Source organism: Poecilia latipinna, unplaced genomic scaffold (assembly GCF_001443285.1).
Source record: "Poecilia latipinna isolate Pla-1442-1.1 unplaced genomic scaffold, P_latipinna-1.0 Scaffold1422, whole genome shotgun sequence".
Classification (NCBI taxonomy): domain Eukaryota; kingdom Metazoa; phylum Chordata; class Actinopteri; order Cyprinodontiformes; family Poeciliidae; genus Poecilia; species Poecilia latipinna.
The window spans coordinates 138,102-154,014 of NW_015114038.1; the positions used below are offsets into that span (position 1 = coordinate 138,102).

Genomic DNA, 15,913 nt, shown 5'->3' on the forward strand with positions numbered 1-15,913 from the left:
CCCCTTAAAAAAACCCCCCTTTTTACCCTTTCCCCTTTAAAAAAAAAAAAAAAAAAAAAAAAAAAAGAAATCAGCTGTTTGAAAATATTTCTGTCACAAACTATTTAGCAAGTTAAGTTTGAAAACTAAAGGCGCCTGCCTACTCCAGGCAGGATCATTACTAACTGCAAAGCAGGGCTCCACTTTAAAAGAAGAACAAATAAAAAAAAAAAAATGTAACAGTCCCTTTAAAAAGTAGCAGTCACGCAGGTGGTGGAGAGATGAGGTGGATAATTTGCACACACTTACATTTTTATATTGCACCCAAACTATAATAAACATACACATTTTGGCCTCTTTTAAATGCATAAACTACTTTTTAAGTATAGTTCCAGTCTACGTGAGAGGCCTTGGAGTCTTCCAAAAACACTTTCTCTCGTAAAACCTGATAATGTAGTCATAAATACCGCAAGCCACAGAGAGATACTTAAAGCTTGAACTGTAATTTCCGAAAGCGATCAAGTGCCTTGATGATACCTCCTGTTAATTGCATTGAGAGCATCATGTTGAGCTTATTAAATAAGAATCTTGTACATCTCATTCAGTTCAGTCTTTATATTACCATATTTTTAAAAGGTGTCAATATACAGCACACTGATAAATTAGGGGAAACTGGCAACTTTGTTGATGAAATAAATATCTTATTAAATCATAAAAAAAATAATAAAAAAAACACTGATATTGGTAACAATCCAGATCTGATAATCACCACTGCATGGTCTTCTTTAAGAGCCTTCTACTTGTAAATATACGGAGAAACCAATGGAAATCTGGCAGTAAGACCAGTGAATGCCACTACACCTCAGGCCCATTTGAGAGCTAGTGAGAGGAAGAAGCTGCTATTAAGCGAAGGCATCCAAATTGAGTGGTGATTAGAGCGCAAGAGCAAGCAGGGAGTCTTGGGCAGAATACTTACTAGCTGGCGGTGCCATAACCTCTTGCTCTGGTGAAACCCACCGACACTGCAACAACAAGGGCTGGAAGACCTGCAGACAAACACACGCACACACACACACACGCGAGGAGAGAGAAAAAGATCAAACGGCTGAGACAAAAGGATGAAAGGAAGCTTGGATGGTGATGGGACACATTGGCACAAGAGACAGTGAGAAGAACAACTCTGACTCTACCAACTAAATGCAAAGCTTGCTTTGCAACAGAACGTAACACGTGAACGGGTGACTGAGGCCGATTTGATTTTGTGTTGTGCATATGCTCCCTTAAAAAAACACTAATAGTCACGGCAATGTGTCTACACGCGTGCCATTTGCACCTTTTCAACATTTCATCACTTTGAAAAAGAAAATTCTTTACGTAGTTTCAAAAAATTGCTTTTAAATCAAATTTTGTGTGGTGTGCATAGACGAAAAGTTGCGAAATATTTGGCAAAAAAAAAAAAAAACCCAACAACATTCCATATATCGTGCAGCTCAATCTGTCTCTGTAAATGAAAAAAAAAAAAAAGCGTGACTGTTGCCGATTGCCTGCGTACAAAAAGAAGGAACATCGCGGCACCCGTAATGAGTTTGGCTCTGAAATATTCTCGTAATTAACAAAGCTGTGATTATGGCTGGTAATGAAAAGCAATTAGAAAAAGTCACATTAACTTTAACAAATAAGATGGTTGAGAGCCAAGCCTGTCCACCAAGCAGCCTGCACCGAGTCTCAGTTAGTCAACAACATCAATCTGCCGTTTACTTGTATAATGCAGTGAACACACAAACACACACACAAACACACACCTATGCATATACGTATCTGGCTCCGACCCAAATCCAGTTACACCCTAAAAATCTCCTTTCTCCTTGGCAACAGATTTCAATCGCATAATTTGCTGGGAAAATTGCAAAACGGACGGAAGGAGGATAACACGTTTGATCCTCTCCGTTCTACCCAACTGTTTCATGCGTTTCATGTGCATCTATGAGTGTGTTGGAGGAACGTGCAGCAGCCACCAGCCCCCCCCCCCCTCTCTGTGTGTGTCAGTATCTCCTCATCTGTGACTGTAGAGCAGTCTATACATTCTCTGCCTCTATCAGGTAAGGGCATCAGTGACTTGGCAGATTAGACTGCTGGGATCAATACTGAGTGAAATGAGCAGATTGTGTCCGTGTGGGTGTGTGTGTAGTGGATGGTGCAGTGCTGTAATTTCCAGGCCTATCTTGAAGCATCTCCCCCGTGTTGTGCAGATGTTATCATATCTTTTGATTATACACCGAACATTCTCCGTCCATGTTGCACCTGGTTGTACAATGCCGAGGAGACGGCATAATGGAGTAACATGGAAGGTGAACGGAAAAGGTGGCGTACGGATGAATAGCGGCAGTGTGCGCTCTCAGTGAGCAGCCTGTCTTTTCTTGGTGTGTATGAATAAGGAAAACGCATTAGGAAGTGTAAATATGGCTTTTGGGACATAAAGCAGTAAATAATTGCTTATAGAGCCGTCGAATAGTGTATAATGAGAATGCAGGGAATGAAGATTGTTAAGCATAATACGGGCAACAATTTCAACACTGCAAGATAATAAGCGGTTACATTTCCATTCTGAAACAAGCCGGTCTTGCTGCCCTCCATCACTAATGCACCTCACATAAGACTGCTTCAATCAGCAACCAATTCAGAAAACTGTAATTATTTGCAGTGGGACTCAGGGGCAGGATAGAAGTCCACTAAAAGTAACAAGAGAAAGTTTTGTTATTTACAAAAGTCCGTGGTGAAAGTGCCGTCGAGTATGTTCTGGAATAGTGGACGCTTATTTAGCTTTCTGAAATAGATTGGTTCTATCAAGCAGCAACTCCCAACTACTGAAACTCAAAGAGAAAAAAAAATAAACTGCTCTTCTCGTTGCTATTTCGGCCAAGCTCTAAAAATTAAGAGCTTGTGCCCCTTCAAGAATGTCAATGTCCAAATCTTAGGAAAAATTAAGCCTGGTAGTTAAACAATAAAAATCCCCATAGAAAATGACAGATAAGCTTGAAACATCTCAAAGCAATTCTAATTCTAGTCATAGTTATGACGGGATGGTCCTTTGAAGGTCCTCATATTTTCCCCATATTACAGCTAAAAACTGTAACGTATTTCCAATTAACCAACACAATGAAAAAGACTTTAGTCAGATGAAACCAAGATTCACATGTTTGACTTAAAATGCAAGATGATTGAACACTGATGCTGCATATCACCCCATCATCCTGAGGCAGTATCATCAAAACTTCAGGTAAGATGAGCTTTCGATCAGTTGTGATCACACCAACATGCAAGTATGTTCAGAAATAGGTTTGGTCTTTCAGATTGAAAGCTAGCTATTTAAAAAGGCTGCTATGAACGCTGCAGTTCATTGAACAACCCGCGTCTGTGCTTGTTGTATCTTCAACATGAGCAACTGCATGCATATTTCATAGACGTTTGTTTCATGGCGAGCAGGCATCAGGAGTCAAAACGCAATCCCAAACGAGGTTCTGACAAATGTATAATGTGAAATGGATCGAGCATGTGTATACTTACCCCAGCCGAGGCACAGAAAACGCTTGCGAATGATGCGTGACCTTGTTTTGCCAATGACAGCCAGGTAGGACTGCCATGCCTCAGTCAGCACCCAGCAGAAGGACGCCAAGAAAAAGAAATGCAGGAAAGCAGCAGTCACAGTACACAGCCCCTGCAGCAAAGCGAGAAGTAAGCAAGAACTTAAAGCAAGAAAAAAAAAAAAAAAAAAAAAAAACTGAGATACCTTACAAAATACACAGATGCATAGATAAACTAGTAAAGGCATCAAATAAGAAGAAAACAAGTGAAACTTCCACAGAACAAAACAGCAGGTAATCGAAAACGGCAATCTAATCAAGAACACTCTTTGTTCTTTAATGTTGAAGGTGGCTTTGCTGTGTTCTTCAGCTAGATCGATCCTGACTGCCACACGGTGAAGGCTTGCTTAGTCAGACGGCTCAGAGGGGTTTGCCAAAAATGTCAGCATGCTGCTTTGAAACCTCCACTGTATTAAGCTGTAAATCCTGTAAGCTGTTTTTTTTTTTTGTTTTGTTTTCAAAGCTACTAAAATAGGCAATTTGAATTTGTGACCATCATAGATAAAGGTCTGTAAAAACAATATATATATATATATATATATACATATATATATATATATATATGTATGTATGTCTTGAAAAGTGTGCTTTACCTTGTTGAGTGTTTGAGATTGTCCTAGCAGAATCAGTAAATTGGAGGCCAGGATGGAGAAGCAGAAGTTGACCAAGATGATCGATCTCTCTGACCGGATGTACCTTAGGAGCAGAAGATTAGAAAGATTTAAAAAGTCACATTCAAAGCCCTATAGATCTTTTTTTTTCTCTCTCTCTTTTCCAAGACAGCTTAGTCATCAGATTGATTTTGGCATCTGTAAAGAGTATTAGTAAAAGACAAATACAGGAACCAAAGGAGGGAAAAGCCAGTCACCAACCCCCTCTGCTGTAACTGAATTATTTTGTTCTTTATTAGGCCTCGATGTTTTTTTTTGTTTGTTTTTTTTTTGTTTTGCCGCCATAGCTGATGGACACAAATTAAGCTTTATTTTTTTTTTTCCAATTTGCACTGGCAGAAGCGTGAAAAGAACATTAGCATTGTGCGAACAGGGAATGTATAAAATACAGATATCAGTGTCACACTATTAAATGTGTGTGCATGCAGTCACCTCCAAAAGGCAGCGTAGATGAGCAGCAGGATGAGGAGAGCAGTGCAGGACACTCCGCAGCCCACCATGAGGGGCACTGAGGGCATGCTGGTAGGACCCATGTCCTGAAACACAAGGTCAGAGGAGAAGGCTGGTTAATTGTTACCGCGTCAGTTTGTCCTACTTTGGTCAACAGAGAATGAAGGCCCGGCTCATTTTACAAGCACATCTCAATAAATTAGTGTATGATGGGAAGGTTCATTTGTTTCAGTAAATTAATTCAGAAAATGGAGCTCAAAAATTCATTATACACAACGTGATGTATTTCTAGCATGTACTTTAGATCATTTCGATGAATAGAGCTGTACAGAGAGTGAAAATCCAATAATATGTCGTCCTACAGGGCATGTTAGTCGCACTCCACATCATCTGATGTCCCCAACACTCTAGTATGGACTTTGCTTCACTACCAAAGAGGTTAGTGTTGCTTGTGCACATTCTGCTTACCCTTCTTGCAGAGGATGTCGATAACTATTTGCCAGACGACTGTGGAGTTAGCGGTACTGCCCACAAAAATGTAGGCTGAAATTATTTCTTTCAAATTGCCTTTATGCAATGTTTAAAACTTCCGATTGATCAAAAATTGCGTTTCTATTTGCACACCAGATGGAAACGCAAAATGTTAATGCATGTTTAAAAATAACCAAACAAATACGTTTGTTTAATGTTATTCCAACGGGGTGAGATGCAACTGCACAACACAAAGACACAGGAAGACAGAAAAAGAGATGAAAACATGGCACCCTCATTTTTATGGAATCTTATTTAAATGAAAAATGGACTAAATTAAAATTGCAGACAGATTAAGAGACGGTTTCTTTGCTACGAAATAACAAATTGGTTGGTATATCATCTGTTATGCAAAAATATGCAAACAAATCTTAATGTTTTGATATTAGAGCAGAGGGATAAAAATTTAAAGTGAGGATTAAAAAATAGTGATGAAGGTAAAATATCTAGAACAGAACAAAGTCCAAACTCAAAGCAAAATCTGATAAAGTCCAAAAATGGATGGACTTCATCAAAAGGAACTGATGCAGATAGATGGAGCATCACATTTAAACAGGTGATAGAGCAAAAGGTCTAAATTAACCGTTTTACAGTAAAAAACAAACAAGCAACCACTGCATAAAAGTGGAGCTTGAGCTTCCCAACATGAGTTTATGATTGATATTTTTGTTGCTGTTGCCTTTTCTCAAAGCTAGTAGCAATAAAAAAATCACAATACATTGCAACATTGGTTATAATTGTTTTTTGATTGCTTTGCAGAGCAAAGCATGCAACACATTAATTTTACTCTATTACCTCAAGAAGACATTGGTAAAGATGATGGAAGGACGGACAGAGGGATGGATAGATGGATTCGCGCTCTGCTGATATTTATTCATCCAGATGAATGGAGTCCTAATTCCCTTGCTGCCCACACCAGGATTCTTTATTTAGTCCATTCATCTGGAAGTTGTCAATGACTTCAGACATGTTGACCCAACTTCCTTCCTCATAAAGGTCTTGGAGATACCGTCAGACACCTTCTTTAACGATGCCGGGGTCATTTGCACAAAGCAAATGACCACGAGGATTCCTTTCTGTTTTAATTTATCACATTCTGACAAAACTATGAAATACTATAGAATCTGCAGGGGGCACATGTTCATCAAACCTGACAAACGGCCCACAGTTTGTGAGGTTGTTTGACCAGGCGGTCAGCAGCACAGGAGCACCACAGGGGACTGTACTCTCACCATTCCTTTTCATTCATTACAGGTCAGACTTTTAGAATCCCGTCATCTACAGAATTTATCAGATGACTCAGCAAAATGAGCATTAATCAGTCAATACTGTTATCACAAATTGGACAAAAAAATACATGTTTTTTGAAACCGGAATGGACGGACAGAGAGACCGATAAGTCTCGTCAGGCTTCCAAATTACTGCCTTGCCTTTACAGCCTCTATTAACTCTTCCAGTCCCTGAGTTTTAATCCTTTTAACGGCTCCTGCAAATTACAGGCAATTACCTTTAATTAGAATTACAAGAGTGTGTTACAATGAATGGAGTTGGATAATGACATGCAATTACACTTCTCCAAAAGTTGTTCCTTTATTAAAAGTACAAGCAACCATCTTGACCAATGTGTTATACCCTATAGAAAATGTGGTGCGCCTATGTGCATGGACACTGATGATTTCAATTTACTGCTGATTACAATGACATGAAGACACACTTTTTCCTAACAGTCATCGCCATGTAAGAATCTTGTAAAAAGCTTTGTGTCCCTTTTTGTGTACCTAAATTATTTTTTTTTTCTGTCTGTGTTAAAGGGTTTAATACAACTTGAAGATTAAGAACAATAAAGCAATTCATAAAATGTTTTTTCAGCAAAATTTTGCTCTCAATAAGCATCTTCGAAAGGATGAAAAGTCAGACACATTTATCTACATGTAAATCCTAAACCCTACTCGTACCCAAATGGGCTTTATATTTGTTCGGCTTAAGATTTCAGTCACACAGTTACGCTTAAGATACAGTGCTTTGGATTAAAAAAAAAAAAAAAAACATGAAACGTCTTAACCATTGAATTTAATTGAAAACATACTCGTCTAAGCAGATGCACCTAACTGAAAAATGTGCAGGAATCTGTCTTCCCAAAGATGAGTAGAACTCACAAGTCTGATGCAAGAAAGGGGACCTCTTTACTTTTTTAGAAAGGAGCCAAGAATGCAACCTAAAAAGAACAGTGAAGAAATTCACAGGGAGATGGAGCAGGAAGAGTTAAAGACAAGTACGTGAAAGGAATGAGGGGGATAGGGAAGGAGAAGAAAAAGCAACAGAAAGTCAAAGCTTCCCTTTTAGTTTTTTTTTTTTTTTTTTCCTGGCCCATCAAAGGAAGCCAATTTCTCCAGAGGAAAGTGGAATAGGTTGGAATACCAATACAGCATACACACAAAAACACACAAGTGGGAGAACGGAGGTGAAACATAATCAAAACCGTCTCACAAGAAAAGAGAGCCACGAAAGAAACGAAAGGGGGCATATGAAAAGCATCTGCTTCGGGAAATTGGGAAATGCCAAGGGGAGAGGGAGAAACAAGAGAGAATAATTGTGTTTGATTTTATGTAGAGAAGAAGGTCAAAATGCCTTTTACAAATCCGACAGATCAGACCGTCAACGCATGTTGAATGAAAAGTGTGCAGTGCCCAGTGAGTGTATCAGTTTCCCTGTAAAGGTCCCCTTACCCCCACATTTTTGTCATATTAGGCAACACCAACTTGAACAAACTTAATTGAATTTAAATTAGAGAGGAACTGTAGTGAATTAGTGAAAAGGGGGGAGGAAAAATCCAAATAAAAATCTAAAAAGTTTGCTGCATATGTAGTCAAAGAAAAAAAAAATACTTGAATGTCATAATCCCAGTATCCAGTTTAGGCAGCATTAGGGAGACCAAGGAATACACCACACAGATCAATGATAATATTATGGAAAGGTTTAAAGCAGGGCTATAAAAGAATATCCCAAACTCTGAATATTCCAAATGAATTTAATTCAACATTTGAAAACAGAAAAGTATGACAAACCAAGACATGGTCATCCACCTAAACTGACAGGCTGTGGAAGGAAAGCAGAAATGTGACAGAGATGTACGGTTACTCTAGAGAAGCTGCAGAGATCAATAGCTCGGGTGAGAGAATCTGTAGCTATGCACTCCACAAACCCTACCTTTGTGGAAGACTGCCTAGAAGAAGTCATTACGAGAATCCATTAAGTCCTTTTCATCGTTTGCAAACAGGATAAACCATATGGACGGAACAAAGGCACCAGAAGAAACTCTGGTCAGATGAGACCAAAACAAACATTTTTGGTCTAAATGTAAAGCTTTGTGCGATATAAAACTAACACTGCACACCTCTTTAAAACATGGTGAGACATAGTGCTAACTACATCATGCTGTGGGGATGCTTTTCTAGGGAACTTGGTTAGAAATAACAGTAGGTTGGGTAAATAAATACTGGGACAAAACCCAGTCCAAGCACACAAAGTACTTATAGGACAGTGAGGGAAGTTCATCTTTCAGTAGAACAACAACTCTAAACATTCAGTCCAAGCCAAAGTGGAAAAGGTTGTCAAATGTGTTGAGATGTCCCAGTCAAAGTCCAGACACCAATCCAAAGGATAATCTGGAGCTTGAAACTACTGTGAAATGTGGTTCTACAAAGTACTCGCACAGCGTGCTAGAAAACATAGGCACGCTAAACTGTTAAGTTTTTCATTTAGCAAAAAATGTTAAAAAAATAGTTCAAACCATGAATTACTTTCTTTTCACTTCACAATTCTGCACCACTTTCAGTTGTTCCATCATAAAAAAGAAACACAAAGACATTAGTTAGCAATTGCAGTAAATACAGGAAAAATTCTAGGAGTATAGATACTTTTTTAAAAAGTGCTTAAATATGCACTTTAGAGATCCCCTTTTTTAAAACGTTAGCGTTTCTGAGATGCCACACTTTACTGTATTCAAAGCACGTTAGGAGATGGTCTTAGGACTCCTCATAGTTCTTTGGTTGCAATGTAAAACAGGCATGCATAAACCGTACATCAAAAATGAGATTCAATGTATAGTATAATGTGATGATGTAAGAAAACTGGTACAAAAAAAAAAAGTAAATAAATGGAAACAGATTACCCACACAAAACCTGAAGGCCTGAGGCTTCTTTCTGCCACACAAATGTTATGCCCTTAAAGGAAACCGTGATAATACATCGCTGCTGGTCAGAATGTATGACCGTGAAACACAGTGACTACAGATTAGTGCGAGAGTGTTGAGGTTCTGCTGTATATGGCCAGTTCCCCCTGGGCAGCTTGGAAACCATTTGATGGAAAAGATAGCTATTTTCAGCTCAGGAAGTTTAACCTACTTATCTCCTCTCTCTGAGACTTCTTCTCTCTTCTTTCCCACCCATTCCGCCGTACCAGCCTCTCCGTTTCCGTCTCTGCCTCTCTAGGTTGCTCATCCCATTCCCCTTACATCTTTCTTCCTCAATACTCCATCAGCATGTCTTACACGTCAGTGCACCTGTTAATGCACCCTCAATGGGGAAGCGCCCTAGACAACTTGTATCCAGAGTCTATCTGCATCTTTGCCACATGCATCACAAAGTCGGCATCGGGCGTCACAAAGAGGGGTGTTTCTATACTCAAGTGCAGAAAACTACAGCTTAATGGCAGCACTACATTAATAATAATAATAATAATAATAATAATAATAATAAAAACCATTATAGTTCATGAGCAAAATCACACCTTGCAAAATACAATATTTAATTTGAGTACATTTATTCAGAGGGGAAAAAATCTGATAAGAGTAGGTTACAAAAGAATAAAACAAAATCACTGATGCCCCACCACCCCAATTCATTCCTGTAAAACAACGTTAACTGAAACTTTATGTATTTTGGTAATATCTCTTTCAGTTATGAAGATGATTTGACACATATGCCAATTGTTCCTTCAGAGCCCTTCAAAAGGGTAAAAAGAACAGGAAAGGCATCACTCTTGAACTTCTTATGACAAGAAATGGCTTCAAGAGATAATATTTCCCTAAACATGACCACATCTGTCAGGGCAATAATTAAAAAAAAATATATATAAGTCAGGTTCTGTCATGTTTCTCTACCAGACGTCTGGGAACTGTATTAGTATCCCATAATGTGTTGGCTCTTTAAAGATGACATTTTAAATGGAAGTGTTGCGGGTTCTGCCAGAAGAGGGAAAATAAGTCAACGGCAATTTTATAGCAGCGGGGCACCAATTCAAAACATGCAGCCGTATTAAAAGAAATCATCCACAAACAAAATCTACCTTATTCAAAGCTCATATTTCAAAAGCATGTTCCAAGAATCAGTTTCACACTTGACATCACAGAAATCTATAACAGACTACTCAGCATTTAAAAGAAAAATATCACTTATTCCTGGAATAAGTGATATTCATTCGATTCAAAACAGAGGTGTGCAGTGGTTACTGGTTGTATTCTGTTTTCTCTGATTTTACTGAGACATAGACATTTTCTTCATACTGTATACATCTGAATTTTCAATCTAATAAGTCTCAGCACAAATGAGATTTTTTTTTGTTTTGTTTTCATATACTTCTTATAAGAATGCTTCTGGGCAATAAATAATGTTGAAAAGCCTAGATATTTCCCCTAAAATTCCGCCCCAGATGCATGCAAGATGTGTGTTGAGAAGAAACGTTGAGTATGTGGGTTTTAAATAACAGTTTAGTTTCTTCAGAAAGCCAAGACCCCAGGTAACCTTTTCAGGTTACCCAAGGTAACCTGAAAATCATGCATGTTTTTCTAAGAAGCAAATCTGAGGCTCTGATGAACATCTACTTTTTCAAGAGATTGTTATGTTTATCCCTGCTTTTGCAGACTAACAATTCCTGGAAGCAAAGGTACATTGTGAGTATGCTGAGAGAATTTAAAAATAATAATAATAACAATAATAAGATGCCTGAAGGAGCACAGGAATATATCATCTTTATGCCATTTTATAAATGACAGCCTGTCGCAAAATCCAAAAGTTTACACCACTTTTGGCAGACTTGGAGCAGATCGACAGGTTGAAGTTGATGGGGCGCATTGAAACAACCAATGCAACTTTAGTGTCATAACACAGAACCTCTATAATTGAAAGGCAGGAGATATCCACTAATATGACATTGTATCCCACAGATACGAGCATTTCCAGTTTCAGTTAGTTTTAAAATGTGAACATTTACTAAAACACTGTGTTTGACTCACTACCACTCTAGGAGTATAGTTATCTTTGTACATACTCACTGCAACATGACATGTTTCTAATTTGGTAACATTATTTTTGATAACGTCACAGAACTTTAAAAAAAAAAAAAAAAGAGGAAATTATATTTTTACTTTAGCCTCTATCAACGTCAAGTAAATCAATAAATGTAGAAAATGTTGATGCAATAATTTTCTTTGCTATTTCTGCAGTTGTATAAATAGGATTTTTCTTTAAATGAAAGAAATTAACCTCATGTTATGCATAAAATTAACTCTTATGTAAATAACATTAATACCTTACAGATATTGTATTTTTATTCAAAGTTATCAAAACAAATAATCTCATATTTTGTCCATAATTTCTTTGAACAGAGCTCTATAGGCAAACATATATATTTCTTTTCAAATGCACTTTGTCTTTTTTTTTTTTTTTACCTCTTTAAACACAAAAATACTCCAGGGAAAATGAAACTTTATTCTTCAAGGTTAAAACAAGTGACACACCAAACCTCAGTCTTTGTTCATTTTAAGACTGAGAAACACATGCTCACCTTTTTTTCCTGATTATTCCTGCTCTCAACCCGGCTAATCTTTAATTAATGCAATAAAGCATCCAGTTCCAACCAGAATCCTTTGTAAACTTCGGAATGCCTTCTCCTTTAATTATTGCTGACAAGTGCAAGATCTTTGCATGTTTTAACCTTGTAGAAGTCGCTTCATTTGGAGCAGGCCTTTGTTTTCGTTCTCGGCGCCGTCTCCGATTTTAATAAGTTAAAATATGAGCTGCCATCTTGCGGGGCCTCAGTCATCCCTCTCTGCCGTCAGATCGGGAACAATAGCCATTAATAGTCTAAATAATAGAGTGAGCTCTAAAATGTTTCCATTCTGATTAGGGGAACCCTGAGCAACCAAATGATAGCGAGGCGAAACAGATTTAAGCTCATTCCCGGCAGAGACGATCGTTTCATGAGAATGATTGCAGCGAAAAGCAGTTAGTTTGGCAGGTGTATGAGAAAAAGCTTTGAGAAAAGCCCGTACAGAACAAAGGCGGCATGGCTGAGAGAAAAATATTCTGATGCAGTAATTGGTTAATAAATAAATTATCTTTCCTGTCCTCTGTGCTCTGAATGGGGTGTTTGTCTCCTCGGAGTTGGTGTGTTTGTGCGCTCATCTACAGTGACTGAACTGAGGTCTCAGGTGCTGCTTAAACCACTGACCTTTTCACTAACATTTCCGGTTATCTGCCTGAGCGAGCGCATGAGCTACAAATCCCCCAGTTATGAGAACAAATCTGAGCGAATTACTTCAAGGTATAATTATATTCCAAGTAAACATTGCGACACTGAAGCAGAAGCGGTATAAGGTGGTTTATTGGCTCTGGTAACAACTGACTTTTCAAAAGGCAATACTTCCTCAAAAGTCCAAATCTCATGATCCCCCCACCACCACCCATGAGTAATGTGAAAGCCAGCCTGCATCTCAAGGGTTTGTATTCCCACTGGTCACTTTAAGAATTAAGTGGCTCAGTCTATTGTATCTTTTCATGACCTAACTCAATCAATCCCTCCTCTGCCCTCCATTTCTCTGAAGTGAAGACCCGTCTGGTGTCTGAAAGCAACGGTCCAAAAGCGACTCGCAGCACGGTGTACGCGCAAATACACGTGTGGAAACCTCAGCGGCTATAGAAAGTAAACAGGATTAACTGGCTATCCTTCACTTCACTGTAAACGGCCTGTAATAGCACCACTGCTCCTAAATCCCTCCATCTCTCTCTCTCCTCTCTCTGTCTCTCTCTCCCTACCACCTCCTCCTTTTCTATTAAACATGGAGGTTAATCCCCCCCCCCCCCCCCTGTCCCCAGCGCTGTGGCCCGGGATAAGCTGTCAGAGTTGGGCGGCTGACACTCAGATCTGCTCCAGCAGCCTGGACACCGCATATGAATGTGTGTTTGGAAGACCTCTGCATGCTTTTTCTTTTTTTGGTACGTTGCGACTTGCACACATGCTTCTAGGCCTCCATATGTGTGTCAATGGACAGCTGAACTGCATGTCTGGAAATTGCTTCTCTCTTTTAATTTACTGTCACCCCTTTCATATATGAACTATGATAGCCTGACTACTTTGATTATAAATGTTTTTTCCACATGCCAAATTAGTTGGAAAACGTGTGTAAAACCTGTGTTAAATTCAGGGCTGTGAAAAGAATTTTGCCCACTTACACGTTTTTTTTAATTTTTTAATTTTTATTTTTTATTGTTATCAAATGTGAATGTGTTAGATCAGAAAAAGATAATCTGCATAAGAACAAAAAGCATTTCTCAAATCCCAATTCCATTTACTAAGAAGAACAGGCTGTCTCCAAACGAACTGTGAAAATGGCAATAATGCCTTGTCAAATCCTGACTTAATTATCAAATTCTTTGGACAGTTTAGTTCAACTTCACTTTTACTACCAGGCCTGTGCAATCAGACAGACAAACATTTCTAATCCGATAATATGAACTAAGCAAAACAAAATCTCAAAACGCAACACATCATGTTGCAACCTAAAGAAGATTTTGTAAAAAAGTCATTGACATTTATTAGTCAGGAATGGGTTACAAAACCATTTGTAAGCCCAGATGACTCAAGAGAACAATCAATCTATTGTCTACATGTAACAGTAGTGAAAGGTAGTCATATGAATATAATAAACTGGTTTTAGTAAACTAAACCATGACATTAAAAAGCTGGTCAAGACTTACACATTTGTGAAAATAAAATTTCACAAAACAAATACATATAGTACTAATAATACTTGGCCAAGTGCTAGTTCTCCGTTTTAAGTCTTTTGGGGCACCCTGACGACCCGAGTTAAAAAAAGATTCAGTTTCAATTCAAGTTTAACTTAAACACCATTCACATGAGAATTTCCAACACAGCAGTTTGTTATAATGTCCCTAGTAAAAAAAAAAGCCTGTTCAAATGGCACAGTCCAAAAATTCCCAGGATGAAAGGACAATAGTGAAAAAATGTCAGTCAGTGGGCTTACACATATCCAAATGTGTGTGAAGATGTGAGTGATAGAGGCCTACCACACCGCAGGATGCAGCAGGACTCCTAGTCAAAAAGGAGGGAATGATTTTTTCCCCTCCAAGCCCAAGTGGGAAGGCTCACCATCAAAGTCGAGTTGTTGAGGCATCCACCTCAGGAAAAATCCAACATCCCAAAAACAAAACAAAACAAAAACCTGACCTGTCAACAGACAGGACCAGAAGAATTATATATTTTTTACTAAGCTGTTCTAGCCATAATCCATAAATTAGCTATCAAATTACTTGCAATAAAACTGTTCACCTTTACCATACTATATTATTAATTCACTTTTTCATAAATTGTAAAATCTTTTTTTTTTTTTTTTTATAAAAAAAAATAAAATGTTATCCAAAGCTCAGTAAAAGTTTACATTTGTCTGCCTTCTGATTGGTTGAAACACACTGGAATCTAGTTATTCTCATTGGTTAGGCAGACTATCCTGCTTTCCTAACCAGTGTTTTTTTAAAGAGGCACCCTCATTTTATGTGGGTTACACAAATCAAGCAAACATCCAGAAATGGTGAAAATGTATTCCTAGAGCACTTCAGTAACTCATTTCATCATGGATAATGATGAAATTATCCATAACATTTAAAGCACACTTCCTCCGCTGAGTTCAGTGTACATGATTATAAAATAAGGAGGTGCAAAATTAGCAAAAATGTGGATCCATCAAAGAGTTTGATGGACGACTGCTGACCAAAAACAACATAGTGCATGGTAAAAAACAATGCAATTGGCCCTAAACAAAAAAAGAGGAAATAAGTCATCCAAACATAACAATGAGAGAATACAAGAAATGGACACAAAACAAGGCTACTGTAGTTCAACCTCTTTTTTTTTGAGCTTCCAGGTTTCTAAAATTTTGTTTTTCTTTGTACTGATGTTGAGGCTTCCTTACCCAACTTTTCTCACTTTCTAAGCATTTTCAGGGCATTCAGGATGCATTGTTTCCTCAGACATCCTCAGCTTAGTAGTCAATACATCCCACAGATGTGGGCAAGTCCAGACCTCAACAACCTAACAGTTGTTGAAGCAAGTTCAAGAAAAAAAATTGTTGATTTTGTACTTCCACTGGTTGTTCAGTCAGCGGTGTTGTTAGAACAGCTGAGTCTATAGAGGCAACTTATGTGTCTCTATATCTTCAACATGGACGCATATATATATATATATATATATATATATATATATATATATATATATATATATATATATATATAAAAAAAAAAAAAAAAAAAAAAACTCCCCACTGGGGAACACAAAATAAAAAAAAG

The 15,913-nt window shown here is 38.0% G+C and overlaps 1 protein-coding gene across 3 annotated transcripts in view; it reads right to left on the reverse strand.

Moving 5' to 3' along the window:
• The window catches only part of adgrb2 (adhesion G protein-coupled receptor B2), a 315,878-nt gene that overhangs the window by 59,796 nt on the left and 240,169 nt on the right, over positions 1 to 15,913 (reverse strand). For all 3 annotated transcript variants that reach the window (XM_015056969.1, XM_015056967.1, XM_015056968.1), the window contains 4 exons: positions 4,724 to 4,827; positions 4,214 to 4,316; positions 3,544 to 3,694; positions 956 to 1,025 (listed from right to left, as the gene is read on the reverse strand). In XM_015056969.1, the coding sequence (XP_014912455.1) occupies positions 956 to 1,025; positions 3,544 to 3,694; positions 4,214 to 4,316; positions 4,724 to 4,827 (428 nt within the window). The remainder of the gene's footprint in view (positions 1 to 955; positions 1,026 to 3,543; positions 3,695 to 4,213; positions 4,317 to 4,723; positions 4,828 to 15,913) is intronic.